Source organism: Gordionus sp. m RMFG-2023, chromosome 1 (genome assembly GCF_954871325.1).
Source record: "Gordionus sp. m RMFG-2023 chromosome 1, tfGorSpeb1-WG-v2, whole genome shotgun sequence".
NCBI lineage: Eukaryota > Metazoa > Nematomorpha > Gordioida > Chordodea > Parachordodidae > Gordionus > Gordionus sp. m RMFG-2023.
In genome coordinates this window covers 79,760,540-79,783,305 of record NC_088775.1, presented here as the reverse complement: position 1 = coordinate 79,783,305, position 22,766 = coordinate 79,760,540, and the positions used below count along the sequence as shown (strand labels likewise).

At 26.4% G+C, this 22,766-nt stretch overlaps 1 protein-coding gene across 1 annotated transcript; it reads left to right on the top strand.

Annotated features, from left to right (window-relative positions):
• The first annotated feature begins 745 nt into the window (after nucleotides 1-745).
• Nucleotides 746-16,025, top strand: LOC135931422 (monocarboxylate transporter 12-like). The gene is made up of 3 exons (XM_065468507.1): nucleotides 746-1,105; nucleotides 11,084-11,235; nucleotides 14,385-16,025. The coding sequence occupies exons 1-3, from the start codon at nucleotides 961-963 to the stop codon at nucleotides 15,552-15,554; spliced, it is 1,467 nt and encodes a 488-aa protein (XP_065324579.1). The 5' UTR covers nucleotides 746-960; the 3' UTR covers nucleotides 15,555-16,025.
• The last annotated feature ends 6,741 nt before the right edge of the window (nucleotides 16,026-22,766 follow it).

Here is a 22,766-nt window from a genome sequence, read left to right as displayed (position 1 = left end):
TAATAGCAACAGAAAGTGAAAAGTTTTATAGGCAAGGCCTAAAAGTTAATAAATGTTGGTGCTAAATATGAACAAGATAAAATAAAAAGACATACTAGTGGGCAGAAAACCTCGGATGAATATTATAGCTTTAATATGACATTAAAAGTATGATCAGTAATAATTACTTATCTATAACAACCCATATATTAGTGGATCAAAAGTACTTTTAACAACACTAAAAAAAATATAGGCATTTCCACATAATCGACACACTAGACAGGTAGGGCTAAATTTTTAAATCTTACATTTATTTATTTTTTAAGTTTGGATGTACCTTAGTGATGCACTTTGTGACAAAAAAAATCAAGGAAAATTATAATTTCTTTAAAAATGTTCACTTATATAGTTTTAGTAAAGATTTAAAGTTTGTAAGAGATATTCCAAATGATAGTTAACAATTTAGGGACAGGCAAGGGCGTAACCGCAAAAACTTTTAGGGTCCCTTTAAAGCACAGTCTTATGTATCCCACATAATTTAGATTCTTGAAACCCCTGTATCTGAAAAAAAATAGGTGTCGCAGGGTGTCCGTTACGCCTCTGGTGACAACGGGCCTATCCTATTTCTCTGATATGCTTCAATAAATCACCATTAATTTCAAATAAAAATTATTATTTATTAAAAACCTATTATGGCTATAAATCATAAAAAATATTTATTTATTTTAACACTTTATAATAATATCTAACCTTGTTTTTCTTTCTTTCTTTTGTTTTTTTTTTTTATTAAGTTTGCATAATTTAAAAATAAAATTGAATTTTATGGTAATAATTAAATTTTGTAAAATAATATCTTCATTAATATTCTCCTAATTTTTTTTAAAATAAATCAGTATTGGCAATTGAATTAATATTTTCTTTTTCCAAATTTTATACAAATAAAAAGACAAATTTGGAATAATTTTCTATAACAATAGTAAGATGAGGAAATTATGGGGGAATTCATTCATCGTTAATCCCTCGCCACCCAAAAAACAGAATAATAACAGTTCCAAAATCGTGCAAGATAAAGGTTGGGCTTGGGCAGCTCTTTTAGCATCATTTCTCGGCTGTTTCGTAGCTGGAGGTAAATACATGTTTCTCAACTTATCTGAAAAATATTTTTAAAAAAATTATTTATTATAATTCATTTTTATAAGTATCTATCTAGTATAGATATTATTTTTTACCCGCTCATTATTCATTTATAGAAAAATTCATAAACATTTCCATTTATAGAAAAATTCATAAACATTTTCATCTATAGAAAATATAAAAGAAAAGTTTTATATTTTATTGCTGAGGATATAGAAGAATTTTTGTTTGGGAACAGCTCAACTGCTCAACTGAAGGACATTTTTTTACTGGATGAAATATATATTTAAATTAAATAAGTGTCTGAAGTAATGAGTAGGATTAAAGGTTAAAAAATTTGGGTTAGGGCTAATTAAATGTTTGAGAGATAAGGTTTAGGGTTAAGATATATTAAAAATTTTATTTAATAAAATTAAATGAGTTTAATTAATAAACTGATAAATCTCAAATCTGGTGATTGTATATAAATGAATAGAAATTTAAATAAATCAGCTGTTGTGACGGCAATTTATTTGAGTTAAAAAGATAGAAATTTAAATAAATCAGCTGTAATAACGGCAACTTCTTTGAGTTGGACCATAATCAAATCAGGGGCGTGTCACTAGCCTTTATAATATCAGGGAGGGGACACGAAAAAAATTTTCAAAATGATTTTTTGCCTAACATTTTTAAATTGACATTTTTTTGGGTATAAAAAAAATTCAAATTTTTAAGGGGTTTGTTTACCATCGCACTCTCCTTAGTGACGCAGCTGAATTGAATTAATTTCGCTCTTTTTTAAAAATTAATTATAATTCTTGAGAAAATATGCATTTTTAAACTTGCACAAATTGAGCATGTTTTTAAAATAGCCTTGTGAAGTAAAATTCGATCACACTAATATGTTATATTAATTAAAATTGTTTATAATTATTAATCCTTAAAAAAAAAGTGCAGAAGTAATACGAACGAAAGGACACAGGACAAAAATACTCGTTTATTTTTGTGCAGTGTTCTTCCATGGGTATTTTTGTCCAGCTTACTTCTGTCCGTTATTCTTTGAAAACAGATTTATACAAAACTGTGAAATAAATTATATATTAATTAGAATTGGTAATCGGATTTTAAAAAAACCCTTCGACTTAATTACCCTGAATGGAAAAAATAACAGAGACAACAATTCTCTTCTTTTAGTAACATTTAATTTGTAAATAATATATATATTTAAAAAATGTCTTCTACTGAATATTAAATAAGAATTATGTTACAATTGTTAAACAATACCTCTCTTCATCATTTAATTAGTAAACATTTAATTGAGGCGGTTTGTTTCAAATTATTATTGGCTACGTTTTCTCAAATAACAATAAATAGTTTATTGAATCAAATTTTTTTTTTTATCGTTCACCTAAATTACATCAAAAAATTAAATTTACAAACTATCGAAACTTTAATTAATATAGATAAATAATTTTAAATATAAAAATAAAATCATGTCCAAAATATAATTCTAAATTTTGCGAATTTTAAAAATCTAACATGATTTTATTAGAATTTGCAAAAGATTTGAAACTTTTTTTAAAATAGTTTTGAATATATCTTAAAATGAAAATATATAATGTATAAATTGTTAAAATGTTTACTATTTAAAAAACATAATTTTTTTGCTTATGTGATTAAATATTTATTTAACTGTTTTTACCAGTGTAAAATATTAAGATAAAATTGAGCCCGACTTTATTGTTTTATTGAACGAAATATTACAATTTTGACATTTATTTATATTATAAATATACCAATCAATACAATAAGGGCATGAAAAGAAATTATCAAAATTGGAACATATATGCCCATTTTAAAGATCATCATACATGTTAATTCTTTACCTTTTCGGATATTTTTTAAAAAAATTATATATAAAGCAAACTTTTTATAAATCTGCGAATTCCCTTTTTACAGCTTTTATCGGAGGAAGCCTTTTAACCCCCCCCCCCCCCCCAACCAGATGCATCTCTCATATAACTATTTATTGCCTGAAGCTGTAAAAGTACTTTAGGGGATATCTGTACCAGATTTTAAATTATTAGGATAAATATATTTTGCTAAATGAAAAATTATTACAATGTAATTACTTAAATTTAATATTTTTTTCAAAAGTTAAACATAGGTAAGAAAATAAATATATATAATAAAAATACATCCTCACTCACATATTAATGTCTTAATAAGGGTTACATAATTATTCGCGTTAGCATTGTTACTCGATCATTCCCTTTACCTTGGTCTTCCTTATTGAGACTGGGAAATTTTTGTCTCTTTTTTATAATTAGGTATTTTCAGGGATTTTATGTATAAAAAACTCCAAGGGCTGGGAACCAATTTTATTTTGATTCATAGTTACTACATCTAGAGATGCTTATAATAATAATTTTATTTTTTGTAAACTAAAAATGCTTACAAAATATCAAAATTGTAATTCTCGATATTATAATATACCTTTTTTCTGTGTTGTATTTATTGTATGTAGTGTTGAAAACTCGACTTCGCCCTTTTATAATTGTAATTGGCTAAATTGAAGTTTTTAAGAACATACTAGTAATTTTGTTAACGGACTCGATTTGGGCCGATTTTTAAAAAACGGCTAACTTAATATTTATATTTAATTTCAGAAAAATATTACGCAAGCTTCAAGATTTCGCTCATATATGGCGCAAAGGTGACATCTATTAGCGAAGTCCTCAAGGCTTAAGCAATATTTATATGGTTATAATATTGATTTAGAGCGTTTATTTAAAAATAATTCGTTAACTCGAGGTTTACTCTAGACACTAAATTATAAATTGTCAACAAAAAATAATATTTATCTTAATTTATAAATTTTCAAAATAAATACGAGATCATTATAGTATAATTATATTTTTAAAATAACCGAGAACCAGTTATTTTAATCGAAGAACCAGTTATTTTAATAGAATAGGTAGGATCCAAACAGGAAAATCTGCTAGATATTTACTATATACTATAATAAGTATCAGTAGAAGTGTTGTTAAATGGCTAAAATTTGAGCAGATTTTTTGATCAACTCAATATTTTAGCCAGAAAAACATTGCTTAACCCTCTAGATTTTGCTAATATATATCGAAACCTTTGTGCCATCTATGAGCCAAGTCTTCAGGTTGCCTAATATTTTTCTGGATAAAATATTGAGATATCCGTTTTTAATTTAACAATTCTAATCATTACTATATACACTATTTGTTTTTAAATATATTATATTTTACATATTCTTTTAAAAAGATTAAAAAATCTTTGTTTCTTTTTAAATTATTTGTTTGCATATTTTTTTTATTAAAATTTATCAATAAAATTTTGTGGTGTACATAGTTATTATTTACTAAATTATAATCTATGCATTATCCATAAATTCTACTTATAACTTTCTGATAAAAAAAAATATTGGTTCTATAAACCCTTAAAAGACTTTTCGCCCAAGTAAATTTGTCAATTCACATAAGTGAACAATTATAAAATAACAATCTATAATTTTAAATTAATATATTTTTTTTTTATTGGAATGTGATTTAATATTTTAAAATTTGTTAAGAATTTAAGCTCTTATTTAAAAAAAAATATAAATATAGAAATAATATACAAATTTTTTTTTTCAGAAGGTTAATAAAAAATCGATTCTAAGTATATAAAAAATATTTAAATGGTATATCAAGGGTTTAGGCAAACCAAATTTAAAAAAAATTATCCATATGCATACTATTTTTAATTCTTGAAGTCCTTGTATCAATAGATTACCTACAACTATATACTATAGATAAGCTTACCTACAACTATATACTATAGATAAGCACTATCACAATTTATTTATTAACTTTTTTTTTAGATTTTAATTTTTGTAAACCTGTTGATTTTACCCAATAAGCCTCAATCGTAGGGTTAGCTAAATTAGCTTGGCACTTCTAAAATATTGGATTTTCTACCTTATTATCGACAAAAATAACTCCCTTTTAAGATTGATTATGTATAAGAATAATTTAATATTTTATTGTTTAAAAGAGGTAGGGCTCTCAAATTTGCTTATTCTCGTAAGTGTCATTTTAAGCTAATATACTGGCTACACCTGTGATTTCTATACAAAGATATTTAACAAAATAAAAAATATTTACGGCATATAAATAGTTGATTCTTTGCTTTAAAAAAATCAAATTTAATAAATGATCTCAAAAAATAGCCAAAGATAAAATGCAAATTTAAAAAAAATTATTGCGATTTCGAATAATTTTGTGAATCACAGCAGAAATAATGTTGACAAATGCAAAGGGACAATTTTAAGCATGCTTTTCTTTTTTAAGCATTTTAATATATTTTCTTGAAAATTGGGGTATTTTTTCCAATGTCTTTGCCCAGAACATTTCTGTCTTTAATTCCAATTTTAAATATTACTTAAATTAAATTGTTAAACTAAATTGCTAATAAATATATTTTTTGGGCTATAAAAATACTTTATTGATTAAATCATCCGATATTGTAATTATTCATTTTTAATTTCAGCTTTTGAAAGACAAAAAAACTATAAATAAATTACCACTCATAGTAATTAATAAAAAATCATGTGAAATTATTATGTTCAAAAACTGGCAAACAAAACATCATAATCATATTTTGAACGTCTTGTAATTTGGACTAGTTTTTTTATAAAATGGGGAAAATTTAATTTAAAACAAAAATTACATTTTTTTTCTGAATTTTTTTAATAAGTCAGTCATATTTTATTAGTTAAAATTTATAAGTCAAATTATTGTAAGACATTTGGCTCAGAGGGGAGGGGGGGTTAAAGGAAGTGAGAGGAGTTTGAAGATACGCAAAACTAGGCAACTGAAGGGTAGATATCCCTAAGCCTTACCCCTTCTTTACGCATATGACATTGATGTCCAAATGTGGGCCGTATTTATTATTTTTTAAATTAAATTTCGCATATTTTATAAAAATTTACCATAAACTTGCAACGAAATATAGGCTAAGGCCTAATGTGATTTTTTATAAAATTTTCTTATACTTATACTTAAATGAAAAATATGATTTATTATATGCGGAGATCTGCAGGGAGGTAGCTAAACCCACAAATGCTTTCAGAAGTGGTTGTAAATGAAATTTTCCTTAAATTTGGCTGGAATTACTAATAATAAAAAAATTTTAACCCGGGAAAGTGGGCCGGACCGATAAAATAAAAAATTATATTAATTAGAAAGAAAAATGATAATGGGTCATTTATTCATTCATCTTTTATACAATATACAATTAAAAATCCGGACTAAGCCAAAATACCCAGGCAGGGATTGGGCCATAAATATTTATTTAAAATGACGTTGATCATTAGGGGAGACCGGGATAAAACGATTTCAGGGTAACAATGTTAACGCGAATAACTTCCTAACACTTGAGCAAAATGACTTTAAATTTGGTGTGAAGACCTATTTTTATATCTAATTTTTTGCCTATATTTATCTTTTAAAAACCTTCCCCGGTTTACATATTTTGCCTGAAAACCGTTTTTTTACCTAAGAATCATAAAAATCATCTTCGAGTTTTTTTTGCTCTAAGCAAAATTATTAAGGCTCAAAATTTAAAAATTTGTAAACATATTCCCTAAAGCCATAGCTATAAAATAAAATTTATCCAAAGTTATAGCTTAACTAATAAATTTTTCAATATATATCACCTTGGGATAAAGTTGCTATGGAAAACGGTTAAAATCTTCCGTCTGATTTAAGGTCTAAAAAGAAAATTTATAAAAAGATATTTTGTGCAAAAATGAACATTAATAAATAGTTTGTATGTTATTTGGAATAAAATTTTGAATAGGCGCAAAGGGACGAATAATTGAAATGTACGATGTGCCTAAAATGGCCACACGCAAAATGTGATATTTTTTATATAATTTTTTATCCGGATTAGATAATACTAAAAGTGATGAATAGATGTCAAAATTGCAAAATCTTGGTTAATTAAACAACAGTTATGTTGAGTCTTATTTTAATCATTTTACCCAGGGTAAGGGGTAAAATGGCTAGTTAGAGAGCTACACTTTTTTTTATTTTTTAGATGAGGGATTTGACTACTTATAAATATATAATTTGTTATGTTTTTTGTTAATTTTTCAAAATATTATTGTAAAAATGAATAATACCAATCACTTTACTCCTATTTTCACTTATAGGAATATTTATTTCATTGAAATGCAATAAGAACCCATTTTTTAAATATATATATTACCCACCCCAAATCATGTGCTCGCCTTTGATCCGCTTCATATCATGCCCCCGTAGCACACAAATACCTTGTCGACTTCAAAAAAAATAACGATCCTTGGATTCACCCAAGTCGAAGGTTAAAGAGATTCCTCAATCTGTTTATAGTGTCAGAGCCACAGGCGCTTCTTAAAAACAAATATTTTTTATATATAAGAATAATTTTACGACTTCACCAAATATTTTAATAAAACCACAAAAAATCAGTTACATTCGACGCAATACATCATGCCCCTCCCCTTCTCACCTCCTCGCTACCAAAAAAAGCCTCGAATTTTAATAGATCACTTTACTTCTTTTAGTTATCAAAATTTTAATGGTAAAACAAACTTTAATATTAGCGGTTATCTCAAAGATAAAAGAACAATATTATTATGCTTAATAATTTTCCACGTGTGAAATGTTACTTTTTATAAATAGAATCTTAAATTACATTTAGGTCATCAAGTATAAGAAAAAAAATAATCTAAGATCAACGCAAAGGCGCTGGACAAAGATGCTAACGGACATACCCCAATTTTATAAAAATTTAAATTCCTGGAAATAAGGTTAATTAAAAAAGCATTTAAATTTTTTTGAAAATTAGGGTATTTTTATCCAGGGATGCGAACCCGACAAAATTTTTGCCCGGGTTCGGTTCGGGTTCGGTTCAGGGAAATATTTTTGAACCCAGGTTTGGTTCGGGTTCGGTTCGGGTTCAAGAATTTTTGAGTTGATAAAAAAAATTCTATATTTAAATCATAATAAAAAACTAGACATAAATTTGATATAAAAAATAAATTTTTTATTTTATTTATAGGCAAATATAGTTAAAAATACAAAGCATATAGTCATGTATCAATTTTAAAAATTTTATTTAGACGTATTAGCATAATATCTTCCAAGAGTTGTTCACTCATCCTCGATCTATGTGGTGAAAGAATGAATTTCAAATGTGAAAAAGATCTTTCAACGCTAACCTATGTTAAATGTATTTAATGTGAAAATATGAAAAATTAACTTTGGGTTGCAGGAACAGCAAATAAGATTTTAGATAAAATATATAATTCAGGGTGTTCCAGCTTAGCAGACTCCCAAAAATGCAAAATATTTTCCTTCCTATCTAATCTTTTATAATCGCTAAATCCAGTAATTATTGTTCCAATACTTTTCTCAGCAATCGTTGGCCCTCTTTTAAGTATTTTCTCCTGCCTTTCTTTAAGTTGTATCAATTTCTCTAAATCATCTTCTTGTTCAATAACTTCATCGGAACTAATATCATCAGATAAAATCGGCGTTGTTAAGCTTTTAATTCGTCTCCATAAATTGACAAGATGTTTTTTCGCACAAATCTTATCATCATCACTAAGTAATACCTGTAATATTTAAGGATTTATATTGTTTATATTTAAATATTTCATAAAATAACAATTTTAATATAAATCTAAAATAATTAATTTACTAAGCTTTTAATTAACCTTGTATCTTGGGTCCAGGTATATGGCAGCTAAGAGAATTTCGTTCTTTATAAACCTTTCTTCTCTGTTCTTAAGACAAGAATATAGTAATTGAGCAAAATGGTTTGGATTTTTTTCCAGTTCGATGCAGCATATTAACCATGCTGCATAAAAATCTGTCAGTGTTAACTGTTCAGATTGGAATTGTTTGGTTGCGATTTTTAGCGGTTTTAAAATTTCAACAATCGTTATTATCTCTTTCCAATCTTCAGTCAATAAATAACCAGATTGCTCTGTAAAAAAATCTTCTATATTGGGTTTTAGTAAAATCAGCCTTTCTAACATATCATGGGTTGACTGCCATCTGTGGCAATCTAACACAGGCTTAGGGAGTTTCATATTTTTTAATAACTTTTGGTAAGTAAGATGTCTTAATTTTACATTTAGGCTCCTAGCCTTTGCAATGGTTTCCACAATAGGTGATAATTTTATAGCATCTTGAAGTGCCAGCTGAAGTGTGTGAGCTGCACACCGTACACTATAAATCGGATAGGATATAATAGTTGATAAAAAAGTATTTTGTATATCATCAATATCATATTTATATACATTTACATCCATATTTTCCTCATCTGCTGATTCACTCCTTATATCATAATCAGTTTCAGGTTGCAGGAGCTTTATAGCTCTTAAAAAATTACAACCATTATCAGAAGTAATTCTGTATATTTGTTGAATATTAATTTTAAATTTTAGTAAAGTTTTTAATATATTCTCCTGTACATCTCTCTTTCAGCTTTACAATTCCAAGAGTCCTCAAATTTATAATGGACTTTGATATAAATTGAATATTTACACCAAGAATTGACCTATCTAGTCGTTGAACTGCATCAACTTTTAAACTTATTAATTTTCCTTCTACCTCTCTCGATATTTTGTCTCTAATTGATTGGGCTGTTTTATTAATAGTTCTGGATAAATTTTCTTTGTTTATAACTAAATTGAGCCCAGATAGGAGTGGATTTATAATTCTTTGAAATCCCGAATTTTCAATAATTGATAAAGGCCGGCCATTTACAGTAACAAGTTCTAGTATAGAACTCATCAAATCATTAGATGATATATTTATACTTATATGCTTTTTTGGAAAAAAGGTTTCTATATTAATTTTAGGTTTTTTTGTCAATAACAATTCCTGATATTTGGTTTTTTCATTTAAATAATGAAAATATTCATTGTTGTGATTTCTTTCCAGGTGTCTTTCTAAATTTGACAAGTGATTACCAGACATTTTTACTTTGCAATATGAACATATTGATTTTTTTTCTATTGTATTAAAGGTAAAATGCTTATCAAATATGACTTTATCTTTAATCTTAAATCTATAAAAAGAGAACAATTTTTTTAAATAGCAATGATTTCAGAATTAAAAAAGAGATATTTATAAATTTAATTTCATTTATAATATGCACTTCATTAATATCTTGTAAAAATTAAACTGAACCAAAAATAAATGATTAGCATATATAAATTTTAAAATCATTTTAATAAGTTCACAAAAACTGCCCTACATTTAACAATTTTTAGGTTAGATGTTTAGAATTTTTTAAATTAACAATATAATAATTTTTACTTTGATTTGTTAACCATTTTCTTCTAATTAATAATCTTTAAGAATAATAAGATAAAAATTTAAAAATAAATGGCGTAAATTAATTCAATTGTTTAAAATTTTTTAACACTCCAATAGGAATCGAGTATAAATTTAAAAATGGCATAAATGAATTAAGTTGTTTAAAATTTATTAAGACTTCATTTAATTGGAAATTTGAAAATATAATATTTGTATTTACATATATTAATATATGATTTTAAATAATACACTGAACCCGGGTTCAAATAAAATTCTTGGGTTCGGTTCGGGGTTTTGAAAATTTTATAAATGGGGTTCAGGTTCGGTTCGGGTTCAGAGTTTTTTCTAAAAACCCGGGTTCACTTCTCCGGGTTCGGGTTCGGTTCGAATCCCTGTTTTTATCCCTACGAAAATTTGGTTTTGTACTTGACATTTTATATCAGTAATTCAATTTTGATATTGGCCAATTTAAGTATATGTCGGTCGATAACAAATAATTTTTAAAATAAATTTTTGTTATGTCATATTTGCTCACAATACCCACTTATACTTCATATAAAAAATATTTCAAAAATTTTTTTTCTCTTTAATTATAATATTAGGTATTTGCTTCTCCATGGGAGTCTATTACTCGGAATACTTGTTACTTTTCAACCCCGTACAAGTTGCGCTTCTAACAAGCACTCCTGGATCGTTAATCCTTCTTTTAGGGATGGTTTCACAATTTTTATCTAATCAGATAGGATACATGCCGGTAAATATTCGATCCCTAAAACCTAAAATTGAGTAATTAAGGACTCCGAAAAAAAATTTGTAGATAGACACGATTTTTTTTAACGAAATCGGAAAAATTATATGCGCTTAGAACTAGAGGATAGCAAATAATTTTGCGTTTATTCTTGTAGATAATTTTCTTTTAATAAAAAGATTTTAACATTAAACTTAGTTTTTTTTTAAATAAAAATAGGTAGAAAATTAAAAGAGTATTGTGTTTTTTTTTAAATAAAAATATTGGAATAATTTTTTGTTTGTTTTTCTTAAAGTGCATTTTTGTTTTACCTTTGGTTCTTTTATAAAAGTGTTATTTTGTTTTTAATTTGCTTTTATTTAAGTGCACTTTTGTCTTATTTTTCACAATTCATTTTTTTTGGTTGGTTTTTCGCTCTGGGCTGGAATTCTAGATGAAAATAAGGATCAATATTTAGATAAGACTGGTTAGCGATACTTATCTTAGCCCAATCGATACAAAGTTTATGCGTGTCTGTCGATATCTATGCAAATACTTTTTTTAAATACATAAAATAATTTATAGATACATTTTTGAATTAACAGATACATCTACCCAAAGTCAAAAATAAAGTCGGTTTTACATATTGTCGCTTTTATGGAACGCAAAATTTTGCATATAGTTATATTTTGACCAAAATAATTTTAACATGGTAATTTAAGGTTAGAGATTCCAATGATATTTTAATTTATTTCGATCACTAATTTTTAAAGTAATGAAAATTTATTGAAAATTATTTTAGTTAAAAAATAATGTAGTTTTTTAAATTTTGTATTTTAGTCATTGCTTTAAATAGCATTAATGTTAGAGTGAAGGTAAGATCGTCTACGAACATTTGCAAAAACAATGTTTAACTTTTATTTTCGCAATTATTTTTGAATTAATACCCCTTGGATTCATTTACATAAAGAAGGAATGCATAATTTGTCCATAGCCAAAAAACTTTAGCTATGCAGAGAAATTATAAGATGCAATATTAATAAATTAAAAGATCCCGTTAAATTAACTCACATAGGCCTCATAAGGTTTCAAAGTGACAACATTAAAGGATAAACGCAGTTTGCAATAAATTATCAGGAACAATCGCTGATCAGATCTTGTTCCTTTGACTTTGACTCAAACATTAAGAGATAAGACGAAAAATATTATTTATCTATCTCAACCTGCAACAGAATGATTCACTCTTTGGGTTATAATTTTTTTAAAGTGATTTTAATTTTTATCCAGCAACTGTACTTTTTAATTTAATGATAGACCAAAAAAAATTTCTATTAACAGTTAACCAGCAAGGAAATATGTGGTCAAAAGTTGTTCTTTGAGATGGGTCTAAGTTTATATTGGAATATAAGAGTATTCGCAATAATGTGGCACGCAAGGCAAATAAAACATCCCATCTCCATCTTGCTAAATTAAAAATGTTTGGGAAAATTAAGTATCTAAGCTCTGCCTAGCATTTTGAGATCTTAATTTTTGACCATATTAGTATGTGTTATATCCATGAATCAAAACGATTATTTTGTTTATTCTTAATACTATATTTCTTGACATATTCAACCCTTTTTAAAAACAAATTCTCATGCGCAATTATACATATTTAATTTATGACAATTAATCTTGTTAAATGACTCAATTTGGGTCGATTTTTAAAAATGGGTCGATTTTTAAAAATGGGCCGATTAAGATTTTAGGGAAAAAATATTATGTAAGCCTCAAAATTTGGCAAATAGAATTTCAAACTTTTCTGTGATCTATGAACTAAATCTCCAGGTTTACATAATATAATTTTGATTAACAAAATCGGGCAGTTTAACAACACTAACGACAATAAATAAAATATCTTATCATATCTTTAAATAAAGCGTTTAATATCGCATTGAAAAGTAAAAACCGGGGTTATTTTTGGTTTTGGGTATTTATTAAAAATAACAATACATTAAACAAAATATTTAAAACATTAATATGAAATATTATTATTTGATTTTAATATAAAAATATTTTCAAAGTTTTTATCAAGGAAACATCCAATTTTAACAATAAAAACATTTTTAACAACACTGAATAAGCATTCGACTGGCACGCTGAAAAGAATGTTAGTTTTGATAAGCGTTCGGCTGGTATGCTGAAAGGAATGATAATTTGTATTTAATAAATCATTGTTAAATATTAGGAAATTTATGAAAAATGGCGATATTTTTTTTACATTTTTGTGCTAAAAAGATTCTCAAGGTTTTGTTATAATTTATCATTTTAATATTTATTTATAATAAAAAAGTAAAATAAATTATTTGGATTAAATAATTTATTAAAAACAATTTTTATAAAATTTTTTTATGCAAGCCGTTATCCAAAAATATCAAAAAATTCGATCGTAAACCTTTGAAAAATCAATAAGAATTTTTTTAAAGATAAAAATTAGAACATGTCCAAAATAATATTTTTGAATATTTCAAAAATTTAACCTATAATTAAAATTTTTTTCGAATTTTTTAAAAAAGATCTTGGACTTGAAAATAAAAAAATTATCAATTTTCTCTAAAGTATAAAAAATTATTTCAAAACCGGGGACAGACCACGATATATTGTAGTTTTAAAATTATTGCGATACTGTTGGGTACTTATAAAATACATTGGGCATCTCCGATATTAGATTTGATGTTTTGCAAGCTGAGATACTTATCAATGATTCACCTTCGTACTTATATCCTTTTATTATAGTAAAAACAGGGGAATGATTTGAAAGGTTGTGCGTCGGAGTTTAAATTTTATATTTTTTATCAAACTCCCGTGCCTTTAATTCAAAGTATAACTGTATTTCAAAAAAGGTTGAATTTTTTTTAACGGAGAATGTTTAAGGGAGAGTATCTCAATAACTCGGGCAGGGAAAAGTTATATAAACAATTAAGAAATTCGATGAGTTAAACAAATATAAAATTTTTTATTTAAACAAAATGTTTTACTATAGTTTTTATTCAAAATTACATTAAAAAATAAATGCGTTGCTTGCACTTTTGAATAAAGTAACGAAGTGCGTTAAATTTACTCAAAAATTTTATTGACAATACTTTACAGCACTACATTATATGAATAAACTAAAGCCTTCTTTTTTTTGTTCACAGACGCTAATCATCGGTTCTCTAATTTCAGCTATTGGATTTTGCCTTTCTTACTTAAGCCTTAACATATATATATTAATAGTAACGCAAGGCTTATTGGTAGGCACTGGCGCTGGCATAATTTTCACGGCGGCCATATCAGTCAATAGAATTTATTTTAACCGGAAATACCTTCTGGCGAATGCTCTCGCAATGAGTGGTACCGCACTGGGATGTCTTTGTTTTCCAATCCTAATCACTAAACTTATAACAAATTACGGAATTCGAGGGTCGCTTTTAATTAATGGGGGTATTTTTTTAAATGTCTGTATCTCTGGGTGTCTTTTATTTAGGTTACCCCGATTGTCACAGCCCTTGGAGACGAAAGATAATAAAACCGATGTGAATCATCCTATTAAAGTTGCATCACCTCGGAAGAACGATATTATAGATGCAGAATCGGCGCAAGCTATTAACGCGACTCACGATACAGACAATCACGTCAAAGAAATGCGAGTAAGAAATTGGAAAAGTGTCACATTTTTAATATCCTGTGCATTATGGCAAATGGGTTCTAATATAATTTATTTTATGATAGCGGATTTTGGGAGAAATTTGCATTTCAATGTCTTGCAAAGTTCGGCATTAATATCATGGATTGGAATAGGAGATATAATGGGTCGCATGACTATTACATTGTGGGGTGTTTTTGAAAGTTCTCGGAGGAAAAAAATAGTCACAACCGATTTATATGCCATAAAAACTTTTAAATCTATAAGTTTTTTCAACAAAATATTAGTTTTTCTTGCCTCCATTATCGTGCATTTAATAATATGTGTCGCATATTTGTATCCAACTTTCAAATATAGTTATTACCCCTTTTTATCGTTTATGTTTGGCGTATTCTTTGGAATTAGGATTACACTTACGCCAAATATGGTGGACCATATGTTCGGTTCTAAATTTTTCAGGGCCTATGGCATCACGATGATGATGTGCGGAATAGGAGGAATAATAGGCTCTCCTTTGGCTAGCTGGGTGTCCAGCAAATTCCATAACCCCTATATCATGTTTTATATGATGGCTATTATGTTTTTTCTATCCGCGCTATTTTTTATGGCAAGCTTCATGACTAAACTAAAACAATTGTATAGAATGACTCATACTACACCGGAAAAATTACTAATCCGATAATTTGAAATAAAAGAAATCTTCATAGGACAAATCTGATATTTGTAATGAATTGCATAATTATTATATTATTTTATATTAAATATTTTAATGATTGTTTTAATAGTTTTTTATATTGAATATACATTTGTTTTTTTAAATCAGACGATGAATATTTAAAGTAACTTGACCTGCCAAATCTGTTGGGTCATGCGAGATTGTCAGATGTCAAATATTTGACATTCAATTGCAATTATATTTTTATTTAATATTTTAAAAACCTTTTTATATTATCAATTAACTCTCTAAATATTTTTTCTTTCATATTGACTAGATACTTTATAATCACCAAGCTATAAATTGTATATTTTCTATAAAAACACTAAAATTAAAAAATTTATCATACATTTAGAAATTGCATATATGAACCATTTGATTTGCTTGAAAAGAAATTACTTTATATAATAATAATAATTATACATACTAATTGAATAAAATCGCAGAAATCATATCAACTAAAAGAAAAAAGTTACTCCTAATTAGTTGAAATTTTTATAATATATTATATTAATATTTTTCTTTGTAAATAGTATATATAATAATAATAAATAAAATTTTGAATACAGAAAAGATAGAAATTTATTTTATTGCAATATATTTATTATTGAAGATAAGAACAGTCTGATAACCTAACTAGTTTACATTTTACATAGCCCTAATTTATAGTTGTAGCCAGGATTTTGCTGTGGGGGGGGGGGGGTTCTGATTTTAAAATATACTCATTAACTTTTAATTTTTCTCAAATTCTTCTTTATAGTATATTGTATATATTGGGGGAGGAGGGATCTTTATCAGCTTAAAATTATATTTATGAAAACAGACAAATTTTTGAAAGGGATCCTTACCCTCCCTCTCCTGGCTAATCAAAATCAAATATTTTTTAGCAATATATAATTAAAAATTTATTTTTGCTCTATATCTTGAACGCTCTGTTTTCTTCTGTAACTCGTTTGATACAACTAACTTCTCTCTATTTCCTAACTGAATCTTTACCCAAAGAAATTTGATCCCTCAATTACAAAGTTGTTAATGTAGCTCACTACTTTTTTTAAAGCTAAGTATCGCGTTACTTCGAAATTTTTATTAAGTAAATGAAAATTTCGATCGAACATAATTTCTATTTTATTATTTACTATTGAAATTTATATTTTCAAAATTTGTATTATACACCCACAGGCGTACGCAGCAGGGGGGGGCAGGAGGACAAATCCCCCCCCCCCCACCCCCAAAGCCAAAAAATGAAGATGCCGGATTATATTTTTCAAAAATATTATTGTTAATATTAATTTATATTTGTATATTTATTCTTATCTCATATATATTTAATTACATTTATTTATCCCATTCATCTACTAAGTTATTTTATCAATCAATTTCGATTTCAAGTTTTCCTTGGGGTAATTTACCTATTATTTTCAAATTTTAGTGGCGTAATATTTATCTAAATTTCTAGTCAAATAATAATTATCACTGAAACTCCTTGTCCAACAGGGAGAAAGAAATTGCAAGCTTGTCCAACGAGATCGAGTCTCCGCCACAGTAACAGCTATTATGGAGTTAGAAGAGCCGATTATTAATGCTATTACTGAAATATCACAATGGCTTGAAAGAAATATTTCCTCAGAAGCAAGAAAATTATTGGATTCAATACTTATTCCAAATTTTTTTCTCATTAGAATGTATTATTTAATTATACAACTATTTTATGTAATACTTTTCAAAAACGTAACATTGACTTGATTAAGAAGATGAGAATAGCGGAGAGCATTTTATTAGAACTCAAGGAAATTAGAGCTAATGTTGTTGAAGAATTTCATATTTTATATGTTATTGTTGAGTCAAAAGCATAGCTATACGTGTTTAATATTTGCCCCCCCCCCTCGACTTGCAGCAAGCAAGCTCATCGTCAAAACATTAATATAGGATCATTAGAAGAGTATTATAAAACAAATGTCCCCTCTCCCAACCTTTTTCATATGGTGATAGAAAAAAAATATAAATATTTGTTAGATTTTTATCATGAAGATGTTAAAATATCTTATGATGCCTTATTAGCTGAATAACTATTATTAAAAGATTAACTATAGTTGATACAGTTCAAAAAAATGCTATGGATGCTTTTTATTTCAAACACATTTTAGATTATACTCTCAATGTATTAAAATGGTTATATTTATTAGCAGCTCTTTAGTAAACTAATGAGAGAACATTCTCTTTTTTAAGAAGAATAACAGAGCCTTGCAGAGATACCATTTGCAGGACACGGCCCAGATTTTTTTTAAAATTTTTTTCCTGCCCGGGTTTTTTTTTAAAGAATTATATTTTTTGATTTTTATAGCTAATAATGGCGATTTCAAATATTTGGTTTTAAAATATACAGGTCGGCCCGGATATTTTTTCTAAAAATATTTTCAGGCCCAGCCCGGGTTTTTTTTTAAAAAAAAATTACGGGCCCGGCCCGGGTATATTTAAAAAAATTAAAATACGGTCCAGCTCGGGGGCCGGGCCTGCAAGTCTGTGAAAAACATACCTATGAAATACAACATTTGAAAGTAGATTGAATGATTTGGATCTTTTGAATATACATAGTTTGACGCCAAGCAAGGATTGATAATTGAAAAATTAGCTCAAAACATACAAAATACAATTATTCCTAAGAAACTTTTTGTGTATTAATTTATATTTCCAACATTTAAATTTTTTATACTTTATATATTTTAAAAGCTCAAAAAATTCAAATTTCAATTTTGGGTCATTTAAGTGATTCATATCGTGGGTTATATTCACTTTATATTTTATTCACATTTATTTTATAGTTTATCAATGCCGGTTTATATATATAATTTTTTTAATTCACATTAGTTTAAAATTGTGTATTAGAAAAGTTATTAATCCTAATAAATTTATGCTTAGTATTTTTAATTAACAATAATATTTCTTAAAAAAATTTATTATCCCCCCCCCCAGACCAAATTCTTGCGTGCGCGCCTGTATACACCTTAACCATCTGGTGCAAATTATTCAAAATGGATATTAAGTGAGTCAAACAATGAAAATATTAACGAAATGGAAGGTACACTATCAATTTTTCTTTTTGGAAAAACAAAATGTGGAGACAAATATATCTGTTTAAAATAAGAAAAAATTATTCTCAAGTTAGGCAAGGTATATATTAACTCCTAACAACCCTAGAAGGAATTTTATTAATTAAGCAATCGAATTCGTGTCATTTTTTATGTATGACAGAAGATTGGAATTTTCTTTGTGATTAAGCTGGAAATCAATGGATTAGCGATGAAGAGCATACTTTTATAAAAAAGTATATATATACAGAGATAATATACAATTATATTTTCATATTTTAATTTTTTAGATTATGTAAATATGTGGCTGTTTCCCTTTAAATTTTGGAAGTTAGGATTATATGAAGATGGGGTATTATTTTCTTTCTTTAAGTATTCTAACATAATTAAAGAGATTAAATAATCTAAACTTATGCCAACTCGTAGTTGACACTATGCTAAAAGGCATTGATGAAGGTAATTTTTTATATTCTGGAAATTTTTATTTTTACAGCCAAAATAAATGTAATTATAATTGATCCATAATTTAAGTTGGTTCAATATTTTGTATTAAATATTATATAAGTAGAACTAATGTGATATATTGTTGTTCTGATTCTGACTGAATAATTTGTTCTAATTTAAAAGCTAAAAGATTTAATATAATAAGATATATTTTAAATACACTTATTTTAAACTAAATAGATTTCTCAAACTAAGCAATGAAGATAATGTGCTAGCTGCCATGATTCGTCTAAATTTTAAACTAAACCAGCCTTATATCAACTTATTTGGATTTAAAAATCTCATAGGCTCATGTTAAAGCGGAATAATTTTTTACTAAACAAAGATAAATTAGTTATAACCCCCAAAACGGCTTCTTCTATTTTGAAATCAAGGATATTAATCTAATGGAACCTTAGATGCCTTTTTTTAATCACAAAATACTCAAAAGAACATTTTTGATGATTATTCTTATTTTAAAAAAATATTCATAAAATAAAATACTCTATTACCCTCAAATGCTAGTGTTGAGCGATTATTTAGTAAGGCAAAATCTTATACTTATTGATCTCCAGTCTGGACTTGAGATTGATAATAAAGAAATGATTTTATAATTAAAATGTAACAAAATAAATATTACCATAAATAGTTATATACATTCATTTGAGTCTTTTTATTATAAATAATTAATCATATTTAAAAATTTATAAATGTTCATTTTTTTATAGACAATTAATTACATTATAATCAAAAAAATAAAACAAATTTATTTGTAAATTTTTTTTTATAAAGTAGCTAATGCGACTTTTAAAAGATAGAAGCAAATGACCTGCTACTTTGTTTTGTTGGGTAGTGATAGCAATGCTACTTTTTGGCAAAGAGCGAGCGATAATGCGCCACTTTTAAAAGTAGGGCTTAACAGCTCTTCTCAATTGATCCACAAGGCTTATGATGTACAGAATTTCTCTACTAGATATGGCAATTCATATAGTTGTAATCTACTATTGGTTTTTCCACCAACCGAGATGTTTCATTTCTTATCCTGGTTGATTATCGATGAATTATCGTCATCTTGAATCATGATATTTCTTCTTACTGATAATTGTGCCCTTGAATTAAGCATTTGTATTGACATTTTATAGCATTTTCTTGCATCCTGTCTTTTAGGTCAAGCTTAATCCCATCCAATAAAGTTGGTATATGTTTTCCTAACAAAATTATTCAGGCGAGTTTGCTGGTAATATGTGTTCTATCATTAATACAGTAACAAACCTAACTCATTTGTAGCAGCTATTTCCTCGGCCTACCGATTTTTAACATCTATTGGTGGTGGTATAGTATTAATTTAATGTTATTACTTTTACAAAACAACTTAAATTCCTGAGAGATAAATCGAAGCCCATTATCACTCACTATTTGTTTTTGCATATATGACAAATAGAGCTATTATAAACTGATTCTTGACTACGGTTTCTATTATCATTATAACTATTATATCATCTAATTGATGCATTTTTTTTGTTTTGTATAAAAATTATATTTGTCTCGCAAAATGACCTATTTTCCAAATTTAAATATTTTAGATAGTCTGCTTTACAAATCTTCTACACTGAGTGCATATATTTACTTTACCTGACCTATATTTCTCTTATTATTATCACTATTTGCCTGATTCTCCCTACTAAATTTTTGAACTTATTGCGTTGTCTTACTCATATTTACCTCGATCTCTGCCCTCCATGGATAAAGCAATTTTCAATATTTACCAAATTTATTACCATTATCTTCCAATGCATTTGGCAATCTAGTATGAACTTCTATTCCTAATTTTTTCATTTCCATTCCACCCAGGAATTGATCACGAATTAGTTCATCTAATGCCTGAAAAATTATACTGCTTGCATGCTTCTTTTAATTTATTTGAAAAATAAGTTCTCCTCTCATTGTTCAAAAAATTTCAATCTTGTTGATATCCTAGTTTCACTTGGCTTAAAGCTTTTTTAAACTATTTGTCAAATCTTCATACTTTACCTCTCATTTTTTGGATATATATGATTTGATATTATTTCAGCTTTATCCTGTCCTATATAAGCTTGATATAGTTTTATTATCGGTTATCGGCCCGATATTATTAAAATTGTTAATACAATTCGAAAAAGCGGCGTATTCATTTTTATAAAATTTGTGAGCTTATACAGGTGTCCAGACTATGATTATGTGATGTCTAATAACTATACGTTCTTATATTTATAATGGAAAAATGACTTCCTAGCAACAATTTTAAATTCCTTCTTTAAACAATCATTTTTCCAATTAAATCAATACTTTATAGGGAAATAGTACTCCTAGTATGATATTCTTTATAAAAAAATTGAATCTTAGATACAGATACTAGTATCTTTTTCAAAAAGATAAAAGATACTTGTATCTTTTACTAAATTAAAGTATCTTAAATACAAGATACTTTTAAATTATCATTACCAATTAAATTAGAATAGTTTATAAAATACAGTTTTTATTATTTATTTGTGTAGAACATAGCATACACATATAAGAATGAATTGCAATAATTAATAAAATATTTATTAATGAATTAATTATAATAACCAGGGATTTAATATTAGTTTTTGCCCATTAATTTCTTAAACAGGGAAGGGAGAGTAGTATATTTAATGGGAGATGAAAATTTGCAAATTAGAAAAAAAAATTATATCAAATGATTTATTAGAATTTGCTGGTTATTTTCTGTGTTGTTTTTAATAGCTTATATTCGGAGTATATGGCTAAATGGCATCTCTAAAAAAAATATACTAGTTTTATTTTATTCATTATCTTTAATAAGTATTTATCATTACCTGGTTGTGAGTGATATTTATGTATTTTTTAAATTAGTTTATTTTCTATTATGACTTATTAATTCTTGCATTTGTAATATCATATATATAAATATCATTTAAATCTCTTTTCAAACTTTTTTTAAATATTTCTTACAAAATCATTAATTATATATAAAAAATATGAAAATAATGCACAACATTATATTATAATTATTAAATACATAACAATTTTCTTTAATGCATTTTAAATTGATTAAATTTTGTAAATAAATACTGTATAATGTAATTTTATTTATATCATATAGAAATAAAAGTAACTAATCTACCTTATTATAATTATTTTATTAAGAGCCTTTTATATCTAATGTTATATATCAATTGTAGCTTAAATATTTCCTCTAATAAGAACTTGCTTAAATAATTATATATAAAATATATTAGTGATGTGCTGATATTTTTAACGGATCGGGCCGATTTCACACATTTTTAAATATCGGTTATCTGCCAATATTATAAAATTTGATCCGATATAAAATGGCTTTCTTAATAAAAATAAAATGTTATAAAATTTTTATAAAAAGTTATATTTAAAATCATTTATTTTTATAAATAAAATCGAAATCCATTTTTATGTATATTTTTTTAATAATTAATTAATAAACATTCTGACATATTGTTATTTTTTTTGCGCATTCTGTTTATAAAAGTGTGCGAGATTCTCTTCAGAATCTGTTTTTAGTGAAGCTGGTGATATTGACAGATATTATCGCCGC